The following is a 26,201-nucleotide window of genomic DNA, read 5'->3' on the forward strand; positions in this document are numbered from 1 at the left end:
GGAAGTCTCACCAAAAATTTAAAACAAAACAAAACAACAACAACAAAACCTTAACCCAAAAGGTTCACTGGATGATGGATGGGATCAACTTAAATGTGCAGTACCTAAAACAACAATTTATCTTGAGTTTGGGTCTTGGAATTCGCCATTTCTTGTCTTTTCCTTAGTCCTCCAACTGGTCTTTCTCCAGAGGACTTCCCTTCCAAAGTCCATCGCCTGGCCCAAGGGTTTAGCATTAAGCAAAGGAGTTCCAAGGGGCCCTAATTATCTCCTTAATGGAGAGAGAGACATAAGCGCCAACATGGCTTCTGTCTGATCCATGATGAGCGTTTCCCTTCTCTCTCCTGACATCCAGAAACATGGAGCCCCAGGGCGTGGGGAAGAGGAGACCGAGGAAGAGGAGGAGGAGGAAGAAGCGGAGGAAGACCTTAGCTCCAGCAGCAGCGAGTCGGCGGGCAGTGACGAGGAGGAGGAGGAAGGGTCGGGTAGGGGCAGACACGGTCAGAGTGGAGCCAAGAAAGCCCAGCTGGAGTGGGACGACTCCACCCTCCCCTACTAGTGCCCGGGGCCACGCCCACCCGCCTGTCCGTTTTGTAAGCCCCGCCCCGATGTACGCCGCAGCCTATCACATGTCACCTCTGATTTCCATGATGGTCCGCGCAGGCCTTCCCCAGCATTCTGGAACCCACGTTTTACGCCCTGGGCTCAGCTCGTGTCCCAGTCCTGGGGCAGTTTCCAGAAGCCCAGCGTCATCCTCAGTGGGAACTTCAGGGTGAACGTTTTCCTGTGACACCCACTTCTCTGGCCCAGGGCTCACCCAGCATTCTGTTAACCAGATCTGTGGGTTCTCTCTGTTTGGTCTTCCCAGTAGGGGAGAAGATCAGCCTTTATGTTGCTCCCCAACTTGGGGGCTCTGCGTCCCCAGGGCTCTTAAGTTCCAACCCACTGTGTGAGCGCGGACTCCATGTTCTCTCCAAACAGTCTGGCAGATTCTCCTCACCTGACTCTCTAGGCCGCTTCCTACAGGCAGGGTAGTCAGACTCCACACCCCGGAGGTCTAAGTCCTCTGCACGTCAAAGGAACATCCTTACCCAGGTGGAATTAAGTTTGCAGGACAGGTTTGCTTGGGCTCCCCTCACCCCACACACACATCCGCTCTCTCATTTTGGAGAGCCTTTTCCTTTGTTCTTCTTGAGGCCATAGAAGCTTATATGAAAAGTCCAAAACCAAGAATAGGTCCTTGGCCACAGCAGGGTCTGGTTCCTGCCAAAGTGCTCTGAAAATCTGCCTTGCTGGCGGCCACTGAGACCCGCAGGGCTGCCCTGCTGGCAGCTCGCACCACAGGACACCATGGAGACCAGAAAGCATTCCACACAGCTACTGCCCCCGGCAGCAACTGAGACAGACCTACAACTGGGGAGCAGAAGGAAGGGCTGAGGAGAAGTACGGCTGGGCTGCATGGTGGACACAGCTGCGTGATGAGGGTGGCTGGGCCCTCCCAGGCCAGAAGGTGGCCCCAAAGTGGACAAGGCTCTCACCATCTAGTCTTAGGGTCCCTCATCCCCTAGTTCACAGTTCTGCCTCTTGAGAAGATACATTCCTCTTGAATGTATTGGAACAAGCATGGACAGCGTCGAATCTAAAATAAGAGTTTGGAGATTAAACTGCTAGGAATTAGAAGCATGTTTGCCATAATAACAGCTTCTTTTTTCTTCTCAGAAAAGGAGCAACGCCTTAGGTGGACGGCAGATATATCCAAAAACCTAGTTTCATTCTTTCTTCTTTTTTTAAATAAGAAAATCTTTTCCATCTCCGTCTTAACGTGGACACTTTTGGAGGAGAGTTGTTGCTATAGTAACTGGTCTGTGATCTTTTGTGGCCAAGAAGATAGCAGGCAAGAACTAGAGCTGTTATAGGACTTCCACGAGGCTCTGCGAATGTCTTTGTTTCAAATGTCTTGGGCTTTTTTGTCCTTAGTATGTATGGTCTGTCCGCGAACTCTCCCCACACCCATTCCCCAACCATCTCATATTGGTTTGGCACAGCAATGAGCTGGTCCATAGGCACAGGGCATTCAGGTTCGAAAGAAAGGTCAGAATCTATTCACTCTACTTGCTGTGTTACCAACTCAGAACTTATGAAGGGGGACCACCGTCAGTGTCCTTTAGTCTGACCTCCACCCAGTGAGGATCCATGACAGGTCTTTCTGATTCAAGGAAACCTTCTGATTTGAGGAAACCACCTTAGGCAGTTTTTTCCATCGCCTAGAGTGTTTTTTGCATCTATTCTCTCCTTCAAGCCTCCAATAATCCTATGAGGTAGTGGGGACATCTATTATTAGACCCATTTTCATGTTGAGTAAACTGAGCTTCAGAGATTCAGCATCTTGCTCAGAGTTTTTCTGATGCATCAACTAGATGGGACTCCCCACCATCCACTCCTTGCCTAGGGCCTGCCACTCTGATTCTACTTATTTGTGTTCATGAACCAAGAGGCATTGCTAGGAATCTGCTGTGTGCTAAGCACTCTACCAGCAGCTGTGGGAAAGGAAGAAAGCAGACAATAAACTCTTCCAACCTTTAAAGGACTTGATAGCTGCAGAGGAGAAATAGGCATAGAAATCATGTAAGAGACAAATGCAGAGGGAGAGGGACAAGTTGCAGGAAGAAGAGGGACTCATTCACAAACTCAACCCATGCTCTCATTTTTCCCTTCTTAGAAGAAGCACTAGCAGAACTTTGTGGTTTTTCTATTCATTGAGTGGAAATAAGCGCCTCTGTGAATTTCCCCAATAGCCCTTTTCTGTCAGGCTGGGTCTATGCATCTACTAGAAGAAAATCTCGGGATTTTACTCCTTACAGTCCCCTTAGTTAAACAGAGATCCTTTAGTTGGGCCTTCAGGAGCTAACAGAATTCTTGCAAAATTATAACAGTAAAATGAATACTGTATGGATATGTTTAAAGCCAATTCTTGTGGAATTGGATTTTTGTTTAAAATATTTAAGTCTGGTGTTCAGGAGAGTGCTTTCTTCTGCTAGGTCTTTCGGTTTGGTTGGGGTGGGGAAGGTGGTCCCCATGCCTTCTGCTGCCTCCAATGGCTACATCACTTATTTACGGCTGAGTGAGCTGTTTGGGGCACAAAAAACCATTATACGTTTGGGGACTTTTGGAGGGAAGGGAGCAGGTGAAAGTAGCACTTGGCCAGGGCAGCGCAGTCGATTCACTTGTGACAGGACTCATATGCAGAGAAACAGTGGGGTCAGGTCAGAGCCCTTTCTGTCTGCTCCCACTGTGGGAGATCAGCCTGTATTGCCAGCCCTGAGGATGAGGCACCTGAGATACTGCTGGGTCTGTGGGTGTTTATGGTGTTCCCAGCACCGAACTCAGCCCCACAGGTGAGAACAAGAAGGGGCAACTATATAAAAGTAGCAGAAGCTCCAGGGAGTGTCCAGGAAGTGGTGAGTAACATAAATTGCCATCTCTCAAGGATTCTAACCACAGGTGAAAAATGCCATTCAGCAGTCCAGCGTTTTCCAGTCTCCATCTGTTGGCATGTAGGAACCCAAACTCCCAGATGGCCGGATACCCTGCGGCCTCTCACCCAGACAGCAGCAGCAGCAGATGTCCATCTGGACAGGAAGGAACAGCTGACCAGTTTGTCCATAGGACAGACCATTGCTTGTCTTGCCAAGCAGATGCCCAGATCCTGCTCTCTGGAGGTTGGAAACGCATAGGCTGAAACCTCAGGTGACAAGGAAGAAGAGAAGGAGGAGGTTGATGGGAAAGGCTAGTACAGAATGAGTTGCCCTAGTGGAATAAAGCAATCAACTAGTTGGCCACCTGCATTAAATAATACTAAGTACACTCTAGTAGGTTTAATCAAGTGCTATAAATCTGACCGAGGCCTCAGTTCATCTAGTTCCCGAAAGTGTGATTTCTGCCAAAAGTGGGTTCTGCTTTCACCACCTCTGTCTTAAATATATACAGTCATTCTATCAAGCAGGGCTTAGCCCACACAGCTCTGCTTGTAGTAAGGGCTGTGACCTGGCAGATCTGGACCCTGCAGGGAGATGGACTCCTGGAAGGGAAGTAATGTACCCTGTTCTTATACATATGGCAGGATTGGCAGACTTCACCTGGAAGGAGCAAGTTGGTGATATCTTGGATTTTTCAGGCCATAAGGTCTCTGTCGCAAGTATTCTACCCTGCCATGGTAGCATGAACCAGCTACAGACAATACACTTAAATGGATGAATATGGCTATATTAAAAAAAAAAACAACACTTTATTTATGAACACTAAAAAATCAGGCAATTTGAATTCATATTATTGTCAGATGTCACAAAAATTTATTACTTGTTTGACTTTTATTTTGCAGTATTTAAAAACAGAAATAACTGAGTCCATGGACCTTACAGAAACTAGCAGCTGGGCAGATTCAGCCCTGGGGCCACAATTTGCACACCTCAACCGTGTGTGTGTGGAAAGCAGCCTTCCAGCCTTTCATTTGCCAAGAGAAAGCAGGTATCTTAGGCCCTCCCATTAACTACTCAGGGGTCATTGCCTCCAAAATGAACAGCAAATAATGCATAGTCCTTAACTAAACTGTTTTTAAAATCCATGTCCCAGAGAGAAAACAAAAACCAAAACCAAAAAATAACTTGTTACTAGTTGAATTGACTTAAGCTCAGGCAAGCATTCGTCAAGAGCCAAAAGCCTGGGATCCAGGAACCCGCTGACCGCTGAGCATGAAGCCCACTGAGCTAAGTGCTGGCTCCCAGGTGCAGGGCCTTCCCCCAACAACTCAGCCCGTAATGATTTCTAAGCAGGAATGTTCATTATCTCAGACTGATTTCCATTCAGCCCTGCTCATGCCATTGCTATAAAAATGATCTAAAAAACTTGTGACTGTTTAAATCAATACAGCATAATCAGTTGAAAGCCCAGCCGGGCACACTTCAAAATTAGCAGTCTTCTTGGCTGTATGAGTCAACATTAGCCAAAGGAAGAAAAGGAAAACAGGAGAACTTTCTTCTTAACCATCCCCTTATTTGAATTAACCAGATCAGTTTTACTTAAAAAAAAAAAAAAGAGAGAGAGAGAGAGAGAGCTGGTCTAATCCTTTGAAAAAAAATGTACCAGTGCAATGTAGATGCTTTTCAGGGAAGACCATCCTGAGGTCTTTGGGGGACCCCCTAAGCCTCCTGTGATGCACCCTGGCAGGCTCAAGATGCTACAGCATTCTCCATTGGCATCAGACATTTATCGAGGCTGACAAGCCAAAGCCCTGGGCACAATTTAATTTTCATGTAACCACTTTCTGTTGTCCAGCTGTGGGCAAAGGCAATGAGTAATGAAAGTTTTGAAATCTACTCCAGCACCTTCATTTCCCTGCCCTTATTTGCTTTACTTTATAAATTCATTCTGTACCTGCTTTATAGATCTTGTTCTGGTTTTCCTTGGGGCACCAAACAGAAAGAAGAGTTGGCTTGGTAACAAGTGGGTTAGAAGCCAAACTTGACTCTTCCAGGGAGACGAAAAGAGATAGAAGATGTTACCTTCATGAGCACCCCAGAAAGCAATCAGACACCCCCTGTATGCCATGAGCGAACAGATGGGATTCTGTGTTTGCCGCTCTGGTCAATGTAATTCAGAAAAGCCTTGCTCAGCCCCTGTGGCGTGCCAGGCCCTGTGCCAGGAATGGGGAAGGGAGGATGGATGAGTGGTGGTTTTACCTGTGAGGATCTTCCAAGCTGCTGGGATGTTTCCTCTGCCCTGTTGGAGGCTGTCCACAAGCAGTCCGGATGGTGGGGACAGAAGTTGGGATTGGGAGAGGGGGATAGCTTGCTTTGGCAGTTCTCCAACTGTGTCAGGAGGTAGGTGGGAACCCTGCCACACGTTGCTGAGGCCAAGTGGAGAACTTTCTAGGGATGTAGGCAGTTTCTTTTTTTTTTTTTTTCATTTATTTATATTAGTTAGAGGCTAATTACTTTACAATATTGTAGTGGTTTTTCTTAATTCCATTCCAGGCTGATTCAGCTCATCTGTAGATGGAAGCCAGTCACCCTGCCTACAAGGCAGAAATAGCATGGCCAAGGGCTGAGATTCAGTGAAACCAGCCAAAGGAAGTTCATATGTAGAAACAGCAGGCAGCCAGACATTGGAAGTTAGGAAGGGCAACCCAGGTCCAGGAGCCAGCATGAGCCTAGATCTACAGCCTAGATGGAACAGCCTGGGGTTCGGAGGTCCCAGGTTAGAGCTGAAGAAGGAAAAATGGCTGAGTTGTGAGGACCTACTGCAGGTTCACACCCCATGCTATGGAATCCAGGCTCTCAAGGTGTCCTTAGGCCAAGGCAGTAGCATCACCTGGGATCAAATGAGAAATACAAATTCCTGGGCCCCACCCAAGACCCGCTGAACCAGAAACTGGGGTGGTGTCTGACACCTGTGTGTTAAGGAGCTCTCTGATTCTGATGCATGCTAAGGTTTCAGGACCACTGATCCAGAGGATGAGAAGAAAGATTAAAGCTGCCATTGGGAGCTGATGACTATTAACAAGATTTTTTTAAAAATTGTGTACTCATGAGAATGCTGAAGCAGACTGCCCCATCTCTCTCCTGGGCCCTCCAGGCTCTAATCCACTCTCTCTGAGTCAGTGGTTTCCGGGAACCCTGGTCCTAGTCCCAATTCCGCTCCTTCCCTAGGGCATGAACCACTCCCTGCTGGTCTGGCCCCACTCACCCTGGAGAAAGACAGCCCAGGAGAAGCTACAGCGAGGCCACCCAGCCATAGGGAGGCCAACTTCCAGGGTCCTATAAGCTGAGTGGCCTCCTCCACGTCTGTATTTTAAGGGGAAACAATTAAACTGCAGTACACTGGTGGAGTGGCCCAGGGCCTGGCAGGAGAGGAGCCAGGTCAGTTAAGGACACAGCCAGGTGATTGTAGCATGGCTCCATTTGTAATGAGACAGGGCCATGCGGTGTCACATGCAGCCACTACATCGGATGAGGAATGAATGGCTTTTCTTGGAAGGGCAGTAACTCACTCTGGATGCTACTGAAAGTAGAAAACAAAACCCCAAAACAAATGTACAGCCTTCCCTACAAATAATGTCTTGGCCCTCAAGTTTCTAAGACCTACAAAGGTGCCAGGCTCCACCAATGCCCTTTTCCCCCATCAACTGGATCCCTGAGGTCCACCTTTTATTGATTTAGTTTCTAGATTAGGTTTAAACTGTGAAGGTCCACAAACCTTTGGAAGGAACTAGTTGGCGCCCTATTAGTCATTTACACCTAGCTCTGGGGTACTGAATCTGTCTTCATGTGTGGATTTTTGGGAATCAGAGAATGGGGTGCTGGGCCTTGGGGTGGAAGTACAGAGAGAAATGGGCTGGGAAGGAGCCCAGATACATGACCTCAGAGATCCAGCATCTACTGTTTAACTCCTACGAACCCCCATCCCCTCCTGATCAGACTCATTCCTGGTCCTCTCAGCCATCTCCTTGCTGATACCTCCCAAATGCCACCCCCTCTCCCCAGGACACCTCTGTTTCTCCAATCCAGCTTGGAAAAGATCTTCTAATTAAATGTCCAGTGTCCTAAAACCACAAAGATCCTATCGGGATTAACTCATCTCTCATAGATTAGAATATACTGACAAGGGCAAATGGGGCTGGCCAGTTGTGTGCTGGGGGAAGAGAGAGGGGAGAATCAGCCAGACCCAAGAGGGGAAGGTAAAGCATTCCTTCATGTCACTTAGATCCAGGAGAGCCTCTGTTCACAAGCTGGCCTCTTTGTGAGTTCTCTCATGAAACATTTCTCGCCCATGACCTTAAGGCAACGTTATATGTTTCCCTGAGGTTAGTCACTTATTACAAAGGCTCCCGTGGGACAAAAGCTCCCATGTGGGTGGCAGAAAGAGGATGGAGAGGCCTTCAGTAGTTCCAGGAGCAGGTGGGTTTTGTTCTTATTGGCAGGCAGGACAGGGACACACCGTGAACTGAGGGTGAGGACACAGATCCAGCCATGACATCAGGTAGAGTGAGTGAATAAGGGGGAGTGTTCATTGAAGTCCTAGATACAGGTGGGACACACGCAGTGTGGCACTGGGCAGGACATAACAGCCATTTACATTAGCCAGAAACACCAGAGAAAATCATGTCCCAATACCAGCAGTTCCTCCCATCTTGAGGAGCAGCAGGGAGCTGGTACCTCTGGACGCTGAGGTGCCACATGTCCAGAATCAGGGCCCACTCCATGAAAACTTTCCGTTGAGTGAAAAGGAACCACCGCCCTCATTTTCCAGGCACCAGATGGGGTGACTAGAATACTAGAAAATGTGCTTGTGTAAGGCTAGTATGGCTCCCTGGCTGTGGCCTCCTCGGCTGCCCCAGGCCCCTCCTCAAAGCGAGAAGAGAAACGTATCTATCGCAACACCCTGGGTGTCTAGCAAGGCACCTCGGCCGCAGCGTGTGCTCTATACATGCTGAAGTAAATGGAATGGCAGAGATCACTTAACCTCCATGAATTCATGGGGTTTGAAAAATTAAGATGCTACAATGAGGGAGGATGGCTCCATCTTTTCTCTCCATATACAAGTCCAGGTCCTTTATAAATTCAGGTGGAGGAGGACAGAAGTGCAGTAGAGAAAGGGGAGCACTCCTGCTGCCCCAATGGAGAAAGAAGAGAGTGGGGTTTTTTGGAGAGGGACTCTCTCCCAGCTATAACCAGTAACAGGAGCCCCTAGGCAAGGAGCCGGGGTAGGTGGGCCTTGATGAGCTGACTGGCTTTGCCCCAAAGGTCATGGGCAGCATCCTGACGGAGGAGAGAAAGTCATACTCTGTTAATGCCTGTGCTGCTCTTCAGGCCCTTTTATCAGATTCACTGCAGAGGAGATTCATCAGATGAAGCTCAGTTCCCAACAGACTAATGAAAAGAGGGCAACAGACATGAGAAGAGCTGAAAGGCAGACGATGTGTATTAATCACAGGCAAGAGAAACATGTCAGCTCTAATGTCTGTTTGCTTTTATCTTGAAACAAAAATGCATCTTGGCTGCCAAGACCTTTTTTCCTGAGCATTTCAGAACAGAAATGGGACGCACACATGCATGCATATGCACACACACACAAATTGGAGGGTTCTTTTTCCCCAATGGGAAGAACTCTCAGAGAAATGAGCCCACAGGTTGTGTGTATTTGCAGAAGCAGAGAACCAACCATGAGTCTCAGCTACAGGCTCCAGCCCCTCTTACAGAAAAGGGAATGAAAAGGAGGAGACATCAACCCTGGGAAAGGGTTAATAGCTCTCTGATGCGGGGCTCCGCCTGTGCTTGAGGGAGGGGGCAGGGTCACAGATGTGAATGTAATGGTGAATGTCCACCTCTGAGACAAAGTACATCCATCCTGGTGGGTCTGGAACGCAAGGATCAGGAGCCCCACCCCCAACCACAACTCCCTTACATGGCTGCAGAGGAGGCTCTGACATGTGAGATTCGGGAGAGGTCATGCCCATTTTCACTAATTTCAAATGCTGGAAATAAAGCAGAAGCATTTAGGAGATCAGGAAACCAGACTTGCTACCCAGGACTGACTACTCAAAAGACAAGAGAAGAGATTGAGGGGAAAGGTGACTCAGAGTTGGGAGAGGGAACAGGTGAGGATGAGGAAGAGTGACAGCAAGAGGGACATGGCTCCTTGGGGAAGCCAGAGGATTGCTCTAGATTGACAGCTGTAGAATCCAAGGTTCAGCCAAGTATGGGTGAGTCTGGTCATGTGACTGCTGAGGCAAGCAAATCAATCGCTTCCAAACTCTGAGTCGTTTGAAGCTGATTTCAGTTCTGGATGAACTAGTTATTATGGATCAATCCACTTGACTGCTTCCAGCCTGGCTTCAGTGGCTTCCAAAAGGGGTTGTTGGTAGTCTCTACTGGACAGACTTGATAGGAGATGGAAGAAAAACAGTTGATGAGTTTAGAAAAGAAACTGCATGCAGAAATCAGTTGTTTTCAAAGACATCTGTAGGTAGTAGAGTGGATATGTTATATTGGTATGGACGTTATAATGTCAGTAAGGTAAGAGTCAGAATGATTTGGGACATATGTTTGGAAAATTAATATATTAAATATAAATTTTCAGACAAGTAGCTAAGGACAGCTAAATATGTGTCATATATATATATACACACACACATATATAAAATGAAGAAATAAGTGAGGTGTAGAATGAAGATGTCAATGGTTCACATTTTAAATTCCTTAGAAGCCCTGGTTTGGATGTTATGCTTTTTCTTACTGTTATTCTTGCTCTCAAAACACTGGCACATAGTAAGAGTTTGGTAAACGCTTAGAAATTGAAGGTCCAGCTTGTTACCACTTAGTAGACAGTAGTATCACCCTGCTGCTGCTATTTAGTCAGTAAGTCATGTCTGAGTCTTTGCGACCCCATGGACTGTAGCCTGCTGGGCTCTTCTGCATGGGGTTTCCCAGACAGGAACACTAGAGTGAGTTGCCATTTCCTTCTCCAGGGGATCTTCCCAACCTAGGGATGGAACCTGCATCTCCTGCTTGGCAGGCAGATTCTTTACCAATCAGTCACCTGAGAAGCCCTAGAATCAACACACCCCAAGTTAAATGAGTTGCAGAGAAGCAGGTCAGCCACATCCCCCTTGTAGATCATCACAGCTGGATGAGAAGCTTTTGTGGATTCACAGATGCGGCATCCTGTCGGCCAGCTGCAGGTCTTGGGTCAGGCTCTCTGGTAGTGATCACTGACAGAATGTTACAGTAAGTGAGTCAGTACCACTAAAGCCACATCTGCATAACTCCCAGCAAGATATTTCTACAAGGAACAGGGCTAGGGGCTCTCTTCCTGTGGTCTCTGCCATTTCCTAGATACTCAATGAAATGCTGTTGAATTTTGCAACTTCAGTTCTGGAGCTAAATGAAAAGATTTTGGGCTCAGCTGATCTGAAAGGTCTAGAGATTTCTTCTCCCTTATCCAGAGCTACCACTGGCATTTAGAAGCCTTGGATGACTGTTTATTCCAATCTGCCTGACCACAGTGGGTGGGGGAAAGGTCCTGTGAGCTTTCTCTCCTCAGAACCTCTGTGGTGTTGACACTATAGACAGAGGAAGGGCCAGCAGCATCATTCTATAGGATCACCTTTGATCACCATCACTGTCTAGACAGTTTCTGCCAGTGAGGCCAGAGTGCCTCTCGCCATGGCCATCTGCAGCTCCATGGCTGGGCCAGTGTGTACCTGACACATGTCAGACTTCTGAGATCTTCCAGCTGTCTCAGAGTGAATTCCTTCAATTTAGAAAATGGGTTTATTTACTAAATATACTACTGTGTGTGTATGAGTGTGATAAAAGGCAAACTCTGGACTATCTCATTAGAAGGATGCATTTATACTGAATCTAATTTCAGGAGATCATGCTGTCATCTTGCTCATTGAGCAAGATTGCCCAGTCACAGAGGAAAATGCCCTTTTGCCTCCCCCCACCCTCTCTTAGCTCCCCTCCCATGCCTAATTGAGTTGTCGGACCCACTCCAGGCTGACACGCAGTGAGGTGCACCGAGAAGCTGTATGTATATAAAGATATAAGAAGAAATAAGAACCATCATAGGAATCTGTTGGGCTCCTTCCCATGACTGTGATCTTACCCGTGTGTGAATCACAAACTTTGAATTTCTAACAATTCAGATTCTTGCTGTTTCCAAGTAATTTGTTAAATGCCTATTCAACACAGATATTTATTTTCAGCCTTGGCTTGTAAATGCCTACAAACTGATTCATGTTGGTGGTCATTATGACACTTTCTGTGAATTGGTGAATAAATATGATTTTCAAATTTCACAGTAAAGGTGACCTCGGAGAGCTTTTGTTCTCGAGACTATCTGATGAGGTGAGATGCTAAGAACAGCTTTGATTGGGTCAGTAGTCTCTGGGGCTCTGTCCTAAATCCATGCCTGGGGGAGAGAGGGATGTGGGACGACTTGAGGGATGATGACATGGCAAACTGGCCCCTCTCTGGGCTCCGTCAGGGCACCCTGTTACCCACAGAGCGGAATTGGGCTGCACTGTTACTGGAGACCAATCCAAAGGCGGTGCTAAGGTATTTACTGAGCACCTACAACGCTGGAGCTCTATGTGTGTGATCTTAATTAAGATGAAGATGAGACCCAAGAGAGCTGGGGGCATTGAAGAGGGCAGGTGGGGCTGAGCCCAGCACGCTCCCCCTCTCTCTCTCCCCAGCCTATTGCTTCCTGCTCTTCCATTCCCGCTGACCTTCCCTTACACCCAGGTGCCAGTCAGGTCCACCTTGTTCTTGAAACCTGAAGATGGGCTGTCTTCCCATCCAAACCCAGTGGACATCCAGAGGACTTTTATGTGAGTCGCGGATACAGCTGCCTCTCCCTCCTAATTTATATTGGGCCCACCCAGGGGTTAAGTCTTACCTTTTGCTTCCAGAGAGAAGGAAGGAAAAGTCAGTTTTCTTGGAAGTTTTGAGGTCATGGAGGGGATTCACATTGCATGCAACACAGCAAACATCACCAATAGACCCTTTTTTTTAAAGCACCTCGGGCTACCCTCCTCCAGCCATATGCTATCTACCTACCCTTGCCATCCTTTCCTTTCCTACCCCTGCTTACATCTCCCCATCTATGACAATCCCCCAAATACAGGCTGTTCACACCCTAAGAGGAGCTCTTCTGTTCTATGTGAAGACAGCACGTTTATCACAATGAACTATATTTTTTGTATTATGTCTCAGAGAGTCAGCAAGAAGCCTGAGAAGATTTTGTCTGTTTGGGGTTCCTTCCATCTTCACCTGGATAACACACACACAAATACACTTATACACAAGCGCGCACACACACACACACACACACACACACACACCCCTATCCTTGGGCATCTCTGGAGCCCTATATAGAGAGGGCCCTTGACAGTTCTCATCATTCCTTTGTTCTTGAAACAACTGGGCCCGTGGTCTTGCTGTCTGATAAACGGGCCCTTCATTATCTTTCCTGCCTATTCCCTCTCATCTCTTCCAAAAGCATCCCCTCACCCCTCAGCCTCCACAACGGCCTGCTCCTGGCCTCCCTCTCTGACTGTGTCCACGTGAGAGTGAAGCTCTGCTGGGCGGTGCCCTCCCAGGCAGACAGGCTACAGAGACTTCTAGGAACTTACCCTTCATAGAGAAATCCCCTGGAACTCCAGGGCTTTCCTTGTCCCTCAGGTCAAACAAGATAGATTTTTTTTAAACTGAACTTTTTCTGGTTTATCAGGTTTGAATAAAGGGCTTTACGTTAGGTAAACCTGATGAGGGTCCATGGCAAACACACACACCAACAAAAACCAACTTATAAATGACTACACTATGGATAAAAGTCCTGGACAGAGGTTTTCATCTCAATCAGACCTGTGTTCATGCTCTAGTGGAGAACCTGGGCTAGAAAGGGCTCAGAGAGCATGTATGAAGCTAAACTGAATTAAACCTCCAATCCAAGGGGCTCTGTGACCTGGCCCAGTCTACGCTTTCACCCTTATATTACCCAATTGCCTAGCAGGAATCCTAGGTCTCGGAATTCCCAAAGCACACGTGAACATTCCTATCTCCATGCTTTTGCTCCTGCTGGTCCTACTACCTGTAATGCCATCCAACCTCCCATACCCAAAATCATGGAAGTCTGATCTCTGATAGAAAGTTCCCCCCTGAGCTTCAGGGCTATAGATCAGTAATGCCACTTTGATTTCCCCAGTGGAAGATGATCCTACCCACCTCTGCACCCTGGAGCATGGCCTTCCTTACTGTAAAGCACCTCAAGCCAACTGTGGGAGGAACAGAGCGTGGGACTGACTTTTTGTTAAAAGCCAAACTCACGTGTCTGCAGAGGTAAAGGTAGCCAAAGGGAGCACAGTTACCTGGATGGGGCCTTCAGTGTAAAGACAAACATGTGCAAGTCCACGGGGGTGACTGACTCTCAGCCCCAGCCCCTGTCTCAGTGCAAGGGTATTGCTCATGATTGCCAGAGCTTCTGATTTTCTCTTTCGAGACAGTCAGAAGCCTGGGTTTTCATGTGGAATAGACCAGATTTTAAGTCTTGGCCACTAATTCCTGGGTTTTAACAAATGCTGTATGGACTTCCCCACCCCCACCCCCTGCCAAAATGGATTAGCAGGCTGACTTCAGGACTCAGTTGACCATTCTGTGACCTCTATTCTAGACCATATTAGTGTGGATCAGATGAGTACAATTCATCAGAAACAAAGAATCATCACACCACCCTTGTTTCCTATTATTTGGTCCTATGGGTCATGGTCAGCTATGTGGGTACTCAAAGACATGACCAAGGCGAGCAGGTCTCTGGGCCATGGTGTACTGGAGGATGTCTATCAAGCAGTTCTGGGGAAAAGAGTTCAAATTTGTAGCATTTGCTGACTCCCATGACATAACTACTCCGTCTTTGGCTGATCTGAAGCCACCAACGTGATATCACTAAAGTCAGGGTTAGAAAGAGATCCTAATGGTGAGCTTTTTCAAGGCCGCTTTCACACACCACTATTTACAGTTCAGGTACCAAGAGGACTCCCGGAGCACCTGTACCCATGACCTAAGGCCAGAAATTTTCAGAACATGCATTCGGAATCTGGAAGAAAATGTAGGAAAGAGAGTATCTCAAACTGATTGGACTGTGGAATGCTTGCCCTCCTAAAGATCCTTCTGACCAGCATTCACTTTGGGAAATTTTGCCTTTAGCCTGAGATAAGGACCTGGAGCCCAGACCCATAGTTCTTCCCTTTGTTAGTGCCTCATCTGAGGGAATCATCCAGAACCAAGCAGTTAATTTCATGCCAAGCATGACACCTCTGAGTCCCAGCTCCACTTCCCTCAATACCTATCTGCTCCAACAGCCCACTCAGTATCACACCTTAATTTCCAGTGTGAATCCTCTTTTTTGGTCATTGTTTTTTCTTTTCTTGGTCATGTGGTGTGTGGGATCTTCGTTCCCTGATTGAGGGTCAAATTCATACCCACTGCATTGGAGACGCAGAGTCTTAAGGGACCACCAGGGAAGTCCCTTCAGTTTCCATGCTCTTGATCTTGCACGTGAAGGCAATATCTCAGGTTCAATCGGCCAAGAAAAGTTGTGGAACCCAAGCATGTACAGATTGCTGCTGATGGCGCCAGCGTGGGGGTGTGATGTCAGCAGTGCTGCCTGGCAAGCAGAAGGGTGACACGTACAGGCTGGAGCTGGCTGGTGTCCTGCACACTGGGATGCTGGGCCGCCAAAGGGAAGTGGAGAAGATAAAGGGTTCACTGAGCTTCAAGACTGGGTACCACGGGTGGCCACAGCACCTGCAGGGACTCTCTTCCTTGTCACTGGTTGGTCACCATGATAACACCCAGCTTGAAACTCTGGGTCAGTCCCACCCAACTGAGACCAGAGCATGTTAGCAAAGCAAACCAAGGGACAGACCTCCAAAGAGCCTCTCTGTGTTTTTGTAATGATCTTCTTTAAAAAAAATATTTATTTCCTTGACTGTGTCAGTTCTTAGTCGTGGAGCACGGGCTCTGTTGCCCCACAGCATGTGGGACCCTGGTTCCCTGACCAGGGATTGAACCCATGTTCCTGCATTGCAAGGCAGATTCTTAACCACTAGACCACCAGCGAAGCCCCTGTAATGATCTTAAAATAAAACCGAATGGACTATGGCTAGAAGTGCTTTCCATTCTAACAAATGTTGTCATGGGAATCATTATTAATATATGTATTTTATTAAGCACTAACTAGGTACTTGGAACTGTGCTGTGCTTTATATGCATTATTTTATTTTAACCTCACAAAAATTTTATTAGATTTATATCTCCATTTACAAAGTACAGAGAGGCCAAGTGCATAATCTGAGGCTACATGATGATAAAGCTCAGGGTCACTCAGGCTCAAACTGGTGTTTTTAACTCTCCCAGGTGGCTCATTGGTAAAGAGTCTGCCTGCCAATGCAGGAGACCCAGGTTCAATCCCTGGTTCAGGAAGATCCCCTGGAGAAGGAAGTGGGAACCCACTCCAGTATCCTTACCTGGAAAATCCCATGGGCAGATGAGTCTGGTGGGGTCGTAAAAGAGCTGGACACAACTTAGTGACTAAACAGAAATAACAAATCAGTCCAAAAGCAGATGCCTATAGTCTATGAGCTCCATATTTATGGAGCTACTCAAAAACCTTTAAAAGGAAAAGATCTGAGTGCTCGTATACACTGGTCATATTGAAGAGACCTCCTCATGTGCCCATGAATCTCACCAGGACCCTCGCTGGACACAAGCCCCCCAGCCATGGCTCCTGGAATCCTCAGGCACACCTCTCTGACCTTGCTCAGGACCTTCAGTCCAGTTTTCTCTTCCCTAAAATATAGGAAGGCAGCCCCGGAAGTCCTCCATGAATTGACCTTGAGTTCCCTTCCTCAAGGCCACATTGTCAAAACCATTATTCCTGTTCTACCCTTCCCTTCATCTGCCTTGTCCCTTCTAATTACCACCAACATTTATAGTCATCTAATCATTGCACAGGCATGTAATCAGGGCCTACCGTTTTCTTGGGATGAAGTTAAACACCATAGGCACATATATATACCTGCAAATACCCCTATGCACACATGTATATATCTAGGGCCTTCCATTTTCATGATTCCTTAATAAAACCACTTACTAGTCATGGTACCACTCTTATGTGACCTTCTCCATGAGCTTTCATTTCCTCATTTACAAAATGGTGATAATGATACCTTTCTTAAAAGATTCTTGTGATAATTAAATGAGGTAATTTCCATTAAGAATCTGCCAAACAAAAAGACACATGCACCCCAATGTCACTGGAGCACTATTTACAATAGCCAGGACATGGAAGCAACCTAGATGTCCATCTACAGATGAATGGATAAAGAAGATGACATATACACAATATAATATTACTCAGCCATAAAAGGAGTGAAAGTGGGTCATTTGTAGAGATAAGGATGGACGTAGAGTCTATTAAACAGAATGAAGTAAGTCAGAAAGAGAAAATATCACATATTAATGCACATATGTGGAATCTAGAAGGATAATACAGATGAACCTGTTTTCAGACGTAGAGAATAGACCTGGGGACACAGGGTGTGGGGAAAGAGGGTTGGATGAATTGGAAGATTGGAACTGACATAGATACACTATCATGTGTGTAAAATAAATAGTGAGTGGAACTTTCTGTAAGTCACAGGGAGCTCAGCTCAGTGCTCTGTGATGACCTAGATGGGTGGTATTAGGGGGGTAGAAGGTAGGTCCAAAAAGGGGATATATGCATACATATGATTGACTCACTTCATTGTACAGCAGAAACTTGTACAACATTAAAAAGCAATTATACTCCAATAAAAAACAAGTCTCCCACGATGTCCAGCTCTATGGGCATTCACTGAGTATTTACATCATGGTTCTGATCTCCAGTCTCCCTTAGTCAGAGATAGTGTGGGTCACACCCTCACTCATTCAGTCCGTCCTTTGTCTATTCTCTCATCTATTCATTCAGTGGTCCTGGGGTCTGCCCTGAACAACACTCTCAATAGGTATCTCCACTTTATCTCCTTGATGTGGAGGTTTTCGGAAAGAGAAGGTATTGCTGTGGATCAGGCACTTCATTGGTATTTTCTAACTGAATCCTTCCAACAGCCCCATGTGGAAAGAACCTTCACCCTCATCCTGTACATGAAGGAACTAGGAGAGGAGGTCTCCTGTTAAGGTTACACAGCTGGTGAATGGCAGAATCCAGATTCCCACACAGATGTGGTTTTCAGAATGTGTTTGGGCTACTGAACCAAGTGTCTGCCCATGCAGCTAAGAGGTAACCAGCCTTGAAGAGTAAAAAACCAGCCTTGAAGAGTAAAATATTGCCTTTGAGAAAGCCAATGGCAGGTGCCAGAGCCCAGAGAAGAATGCTCTTTTCCTTTTTAGTGCCTTGGGCTACCACCATTCCCAAAGTACACAGCAGATAGGAACTGAAAAGCCCTGATTAGCCAACTAGAGTTCCAAAAATAATAGAAATGCTAAAAGTATGTAAACCAGAGGAAGTCTAAAAACCAGCAGGAAAGCAAACTTTATGAAAATACATACTCAGTAACAAGGGCAAATGGGTCTCCTTTCCCAGAGCAGTAATGCCAGCTAAGTGTCCTCAAAGTCTCTGTTGACCTCTGAATCCTGGAATCTATGACAATGCTGAGAACAACTTGGAGTCTTCATTCATTCATTTGTCTGTTAGTTGCCCAAAGCTGTTCCATGATCCTAACAATTACTCTTGTGAACCATCCACCATGCTAGGTACCAGGATACCAGCAACACCAGCTTCCCACCTTCACTGGATGACCAGCCAAGTGGAGGAGAGAAGCAATTATTAAATAACTCATAAGTAGAGTATAATCGTACTTATGAACACTGCAAAGGAGGCACCTCTGAAGCTACAGGCATCTATGCCAGGGTAGATTACCTTCATCAGAAAGCCAAAGTTCCCAGGATTAAGTTGAGAAGAGGGAGAAAAGAGAAGTGAATTGGTCAAGGTTTCTATTTGCAAACGAGAAAGGCACCATCAGCTAGTGGAAGCCAGCAGATATTCCTGAACAGAATGATTGGGATGGCAAGAGAAACTGAGCTTCCAGAAACACCATCCAGCAGTGCCTTCTCCAGCATGAATGAACCAAGGCCGGAGTTCAGATATGGGCTGCAGATCTGGAAGGAATTCCATCTCACTTTCCTCTCTCCATTCTTCCCCTAAGACTTTCACTCCAAACTTCCTGTGACTCTACCTCCTGAAATGCCGTGTCTCAGCCTGGATGAGCCCACTGGTAGAGAGTCAGTGAGTATGTAGACTAAGCTTGGGGCTACTCTAATCCAAATGGACTCAGATTTTGTCAATTTGTCAATTATGCTACTTCCTTGCTCAAAATCCACCAAGAGACCCCCATAACTGCAAGATAAAGGGAGACCCACTGCAAGGCTTATAATATGGTTAATAATCTGGCCACCACCTACTTGTAACAGACACACATCCTCCACTCCTTCTTGGGGGGAATCCTGCAGTCCAGAGCTCATGTGTGTGCCCATCAGACTTAACTAATATGGGGTAAGGTGAGGGGTGGCGGGGAGCCTGAAGTGATCTCAAGAAAGAGGCTACTTTCTGGGAAATGTAGCTGTTTACCTGTAATGCAGATGATGGGCAGCCATGAGCCTTCTCAGACATGACATGTTTAAAAAATTTAAAAACTACATTGTGCATTTTCCTCCTGCTAATGAATGATAAGAGGGGTAACTTTTCACTTGACAAAAATATGTCCACTCTGTCACTTGGCGGGAGCACACTTTGATTTAAAAAAACCCTTTGGTGCACACTTTCTGCTTCTCAACAGCAGCCAAAAGTTAGCATGAGAGACTGGTGCTAGCAGATTTTGATCCAAACACAACTAGAAGCATGCTTCTTTCACTAGAAGGTACCTCTGGCTAAGTTTGACAGCGGGACAGTGGGGCAGACTGCTCACTACCAGAAGGCTCTGGTGAGCGCTTTCTGAGATGGGCAACCTGGGTGCATGTCCACCATCCCTGCCAGTTGTGCTGCCAGACTTTCCAAATTCCTTCATCCAAGAGGAAATATGGTATCTAGACTCAAGGATACAGGTGGTATCAATGAGGTAAATAGAAGCCACTTCCAGCTCGGAAATGAGTTTAAGATACCAGTTTCAGACCTGTGCACTAGGGACCCCCTGGAGGTCCGGTGGTTAAGACACTGTGCTTTCACCGCATGGGTTCAATTCCTGGTCAGGGAACTAAGATCCCACATGCCGTGCGACTTGGCCCAAAAATAGGGGGGAAAAGAATTTTTAAAATATTGTGCTCTAGCTGGAATAGTTACTCTGAATTTTCCTGGGTGTGGGAGGACACAGTCTGCACTGTCAGCCCATCTTAAAGACAACCCAGGCTTCTGCAGGAAAGACTGCAGGAGGATTTGGTCTGTATTCAGTGAAAATTTTAACCCAAAGCAGATGGGTGTGAATAGATTCATCCCCCCGACATAAACTTCCCCTGGGGAAAGCTGAGGCAGACCACCCTGAGGGTGTTTCTCCCCAGTGTGGGCGGTGAGCTATGAAAGTGAAGTGAAAGAGTTAGTCGCTCAGTCGTGTCCTGTCCAACTGTTTGCAACCCCATGGACTGTAGCTCACCAGGATCCTCTGTCCATGGGATTCTCCAGGCAAGAATACTGGGGTGGGTTGCCATTCAAGCTATGAAAGGAGAGTCTGAAGGTTCATACCTGTTTGGGATCGTGGCCCAGCTTGTGCGCACATCACATGTCTGGAAAGGCTTTACATTTTCTGGGATGAAAAACATTTCCCTCAGCTATAGGATATTCTGTTTTAGATAAAATAATGTACCTTAAAAACATTCCCAAAATGATAGATTTCAGGGATTCCAAGGCCTTATTTTGACCAATATACCAGAAAGAGACAGAAAAGAGGAGAGCAGGGGAGACTGCAAGAGAGATAGAAGAAAAACCAGTCTTTCTACCTCCTTCAGCTCCTTTATAGATTCAGTTGAAGATAAGTTGAGAAGTTCTAACCCCTAAATGTTGAAAATATTATAAGTTTTGTAGATTTAGATGTAAAAGGATTAATAACAGGCACAGAGAAAACAGTGAGAGTTAAACACACACACATACACTGTCAGCCACTCCAAAGAAATCCTCAGCTAAAATTAACTAGACAATTGTTATATAATCAAAGTGAGAATTTCTTCAAAAATACTTCATCATAAATAGCATTGTGTGTGAGAGAGAGAGAAAGAGAGAGAGAGAAAATGGTTAGTTAATATTGAAATATTCTGAACAGGAATCCACACTCCAGGGAGGGTTGCTTAAATTCTTTAGATATCATTATTAAAATCTCTACAGGAGGTTTGTTTACCAGCTAAAGAGAGATCAGAAATATTTTTAGAACCCAAGAGAAAATGGACAAAGAATGTGAACAGACAATTCAAAAAGGAGGAAACTCAGGGGGCTAAAAGGTGTATAACAATATTCTCAAACCCATTAAAAATGATAGAAATGCAAATTTAAACCAAATTCAAACATCACAGACCCATCAGAATGGCAAAAATTAGAGAGTTATATAACTTCAAGTTGATGAAGCCCAAATACCCTTGTGTACCACGGGTGGGAATATAGGCACCCAACACTATCAAACTCCATTTGACAATCCCCAGGGAAACATCTTGGATCCACCTGATAAGTAGAGATGTTTGTTGTAACATCATTTCTGGTACCAGGGAGTCCAGGCCATCTGAAGCCATGCAAGTAAACATGGTGGGCTATGAAGCATGGCTTAGAAAGAACAACCTGGATTTAGCGTGTAGCATGGCAGTTAGTAGAGTGTGTTCTGCGCCCTCTGTCAGAACAGAAGCATTCAGAACTGAACAGTTCCTCCAGGCCCAGGAACTGTTGGCCACTGATACTCTTACCCACAGTCCTCTCTGACAACTGCCATCAACCCCTCTCCCAGTCACGCTACCAGGGCAGCCCAGGTCCAATAACTGGTTGATGCCTTGAGGATGGACCCATCGCCTTAAGTCAGGGCAACTCTGCTGGAATGTCCCAGCTCCAGAGCTCCCTATGAGGTCCCCATCATCTGGGTCACAGGTCAGGCCCTCCCCCTGCCCAGTCCTGCTTCTCTTCCCTCCTCCCTCCTCCCCACTGTCCCAGGGCTTGACCCTGAAGCACAGAACATTCCAAGTAAACTTCTTTCAGGCTAATCTCTATCTCATAGTCTGTTTCCTGGGAAATCCAACCCAACATGCATAGCAACATGTAAGAACATATCATGTAAGAACAGTGATAAGGGCAGAAAAAAAAAATGATAGTAGAATGAGGTCTCTAACCCAATACAGTAAATATAAAATTTTTAAAAAGGCATACAAAACTACACATGCTTTCAAGAGCACATACAGATAAAAGAGCATTACATGGATTACCTATGCAACGGAGAAGAGAACAGGAGAGGAATGGGACTTTGAACAGAGAACAATAATGACAGCACGACAGGAGCTGAAGGGTGCACTGGGTCAGCCCTTTTGCACCTGAGGTCCAAATTAGTATTACTGCTACTATTACTCATAACAATAAAGGAACTTGAATAGATGAAATGAGGGTTGGTTCTGGATATATGGCTGCCTACAGAGAGAGTTTGGATCTCCATGGCCCTTGTACTAAAATCAGTAAGAGGACTTCCCTGGTTGTCCAGTGGTTAAGAATCCACCTGCCAATGCAGGGGACATGGGTTTCATCCCTGGTCCAGAAAGATTCCACATGATGCAAGGCAGCTAAGCTCATGCACCACAACTAGTGAAGCCTGCATGTCTAAAGCCCATGCTCCAAAACAAGAGAAACCATCGCAATGAGGAGTAGCCCCCACTCACCTCAACTAGAGAAAACCCGAGCACAGCAAAAAAGACCCAGCACAACCAAAAACATAAATAAATAATTAAATAAAATTATTAAAAAAAAAAAAAAACAGTAAGAAAGCAAGCATGGCAGCCCGCTTCCTTCAGACCAGCACTAAGGTCTAGAGTTCCCTGGTCCTGGGAGCACCCACTTTACAGAGCACTTCATCCAGCCCCCCAGCTTAATGGCTGGCTGCTCCTGCCATCAGAATATTTTAAATATTTGAGGGTCTGCCCAGGAGTGAACCTTTCACTCAAAGTATTCATAGCAGTTATTAAAGATAGAGAATGAGGACTTCCTTTTTTACAAGCAGAGATCATGTGACTGTTTTGTGACTTCTTGTACACTGATCAGAATTGAGTTTAAAACATGTTTCTGTGGTTCTTCCACAGCAAAACTGTGGAGGAGAGAAATATAGCCCCACCAACCTTGCCAGACTCAACCAGTGTTTGCCAAAAGGTAATTGTTGACCAGGCAAATCAGTTATGTGAAAGAGCCCAGCTGTCTTTCTGAACCCCTTTGCTCTTCTTCCTGGCAAACAGTTCACAATGCCCCATCCTTGCGACAGGGCTCTTAATGGGTCCCAAGATGAAGTTCTAACCAGTGGCATGTGCATGGACAGGAAGCCAGCCACTGTTAGAAACTGGCTATGAACAGTCAGTTCTGCAGGTTCTTTCCCTTCTACCAGCAGATGCAGATTGACATGCATCCTTGGAAGGAATGGTTGACAATGGTAGAAACAGGAGATGGACCACTTGAGGCAGAGCTGACCACTGATGAGGAACTCTTGCTTTGGACTTGACATGAGCAAGTTCAAAAGAAATTAAAACATATTATTGAACAAAGCTGGGAAATACAACATTTCAGACTCTGGTAATCATTTGATACACTTGGATCTGTGTTAAAACTTCTATTATTGTTGTTTGGTCACTTAAGTCATGTCTGACTCTTTTGCAAACCCATAAACTGTAGCCCGCCAGGCTCCTCTGTCCATGGGACCTTTCAGGCAAGAATACTGGAGTGGGTTGCCATTTCCTCCTCCAGGAGATCTTCCTGACCCAGGGATGGAACCCACAGCTCCTGCATCTCCTTTGTTGGCAGGAAGATTTTTTGGCACATTACCACTGAGCCACCTGGGAAGCCCCATTAAGGTTTCTAGCATCTCCTTATTTAGATCTGTTTATATCTGCCTGGTTATCTCATAGGTTAACCGAAAGTGTCCTCCTCACTCGATTTTAAAAATAACCAAAGATCATTTTATTTAAAAGGAGGTAAATACCCAGATGTCAGATATAGAAAGATATAAGACTGGAGTTGAGAAATGCTCCAAGATGGCTCTCTACAGGAAGGCCAATTATAAATAACACTGTATGTTACCCACTGGTCAAATAAATATGTACTTCTTAATTTTTTAGTTACATAAGTAGCTTTATTTTAACTCAGGTAAGTTCAGCAAATGTTACTAATTGCCTATATGGTTAATACTCTCACTTCCCTACTTGTGAACAGAACAGTTAAAATTATACAACCATCCTGTACCCCTGCAGCTAAGCATGGTCACATCACTCTGTTTGGGCAATTAGATATAGCTGGAAGACCCTGAGGAAGATGTTCTTGCCTGAATTAAAAGGCAAGGCTGAGGTAGCCTTCAACTTCACCTTTCTATATTCCTCCTGCCTGGAACAGAGATGAGAGAACTGGAAGGGGCAGCAGGCAAGAATACCAAAGCAGGTTGCCATTTCCTCCTCCAGGGTATCTTCTGGACTGAGATTAAATCTCCATCTCTTGTGTCTCCTACCTTGGCATGTAGATTCTTTACCACTAAGTACTTGGAATGCCCTTTGATAAGTAAAGGTATCTCTTAAATATCCAATATAAAAACAGCAATTGAATGTCTAAAATCCATTTGTAAAACTGTTTTTTAAAAACTTCTTTCAAAACAGCATTCTTGAGAAATAAATATGTTTTGACCAGGGGAAAAATGGCCTATATGCAAGTACTTTTAAAGAACTGCAAATCACAGCTTTCAGAAATTTCAAGATGAATTCAAAATAAAAAAATAAGATGCTATTGTAATTAAGCTCATTTTAATTACTAATTTTAAAGTATGTCATTGTTATTCAGTCACTAAGTTGTGTCCGACTCTATGATCCCATGGACTGCAGCATGCCAGGCTCGCCTGTCCTCTACTGTCTCACGGAGTTTGCTCAAACTCATATCCATTGAGTCAATGATGCCATCCAACCATCTCATCCTCTGTCATCCACTTCTCCTCCTGCTCTCCATCTTTCCCAGCATCAGGGTAATTTTCTAGTGAGTCGGCTCCTCGCATCAGGTGGTGAAAGTATTGGAGCTTCAGCTATAGCATCAGTCCTTCCAATGAATATTTAGGGCTGATTTCCTTCTGACTGTGTGGATCACAATAAACTGTGGAAAAGGTCTGTCTACTCAAGGCTATGGTTTTTCCAGTGGTCATGAATGGATGTGAGAGTTGGACTATAAAGAAACCTGAGAGCCAAAGAATTGATGCTTTTAAACTCTGATGTTGGAGAAGACTCTTGAGAGTCCCTTGGACTGCAAGGGGATCCAACCAGTCCATCCTAAAGGAGATCAGTCCTGGGTGTTCATTGGTAGGACTGATGTTGAAGCTGAAACTCCAATACTTTGGCCACCTGATGTGAAGAGCTGACTCATTTGAAAAGACCCTGATGCTGGGAAAGATTGAGGGCAGGAGAAGGAGATGACAGAGGATGAGATGGTTGGATGGCATCACCAACTCAATGGACATGGGTTTGGGTAGACTTTGGGAGTTGTTGATGGACAGGGAGCCTGGCGTGCTGTGGTTCATGGGGTCACAAAGAGTCAGACACAACTGAGTGACTAAACTGTACTGAACTATCCTTTAGGATGGACTGGTTTGATCTCCTTGCAGTCCAAGAGTTTCTCAAGAGTCTTCTCTGGCACCACAATTCAAAAGCATGCCACAAAAAAAGAAAACTACAGGCCAATATCACTGATGAACATAGATGCAAAAATCCTTATCAAAATTCTAGCAAACAGAATCCAACAGAATATTAAAAAAATCATACACCATGACCAAGTGGGCTTTATCCCAGGAATGCAAGGATTCTTTAATATCCACAAATCAATCAATGTAATACACCACATTAACAAATTGAAAGATAAAAACCATATGATTATCTCAATAGATGCAGAGAAAGCCTTTGACAAAATTCAACACTCATTTATGATTAAAACTCTCCAGAAAGCAGGAATAGAAGGAACATACCTCAACATAATTAAAGCTATATATGACAAACCCACAGCAAGCATTACCCTCAATGGTGAAAAATTGAAAGCATTTCCCCTGAAATCAGGAACAAGACAAGGGTGCCCACTCTCACCACTACTATTCAACATAGTGTTGGAAGTTCTGGCCACAGCAATCAGAGCAGAAAAAGAAGTAAAAGGAATCCAGATAGGAAAAGAAGAAGTGAAACTCTCGCTGTTTGCAGATGACACGATCCTCTACATAGAAAACGCTAAAGACTCTACCAGAAAATTATTAGAGCTAATCAATGAATATAGTAAAGTTGCAGGATATAAAATTAACACACAGAAATCCCTTGCATTCCTATATACTAACAATGAAAAAACAGAAAGAGAAATTAAGGAAACAATACCAT

General features: G+C 45.5%; 1 protein-coding gene across 1 annotated transcript in view; it reads left to right on the plus strand.

Moving 5' to 3' along the window:
* The window catches only part of CLSTN2 (calsyntenin 2), a 728,679-nt gene extending 727,139 nt beyond the window's left edge, over nt 1–1,540 (plus strand). The window contains exon 19 of the mRNA XM_061168062.1: nt 356–1,540. Coding sequence (XP_061024045.1) covers nt 356–559 — 204 coding nt within the window. The 3' untranslated portion in view covers nt 560–1,540. The remainder of the gene's footprint in view (nt 1–355) is intronic.
* The last annotated feature ends 24,661 nt before the right edge of the window (nt 1,541–26,201 follow it).

Source organism: Dama dama, chromosome 19 (assembly GCF_033118175.1).
Source record: "Dama dama isolate Ldn47 chromosome 19, ASM3311817v1, whole genome shotgun sequence".
NCBI lineage: Eukaryota > Metazoa > Chordata > Mammalia > Artiodactyla > Cervidae > Dama > Dama dama.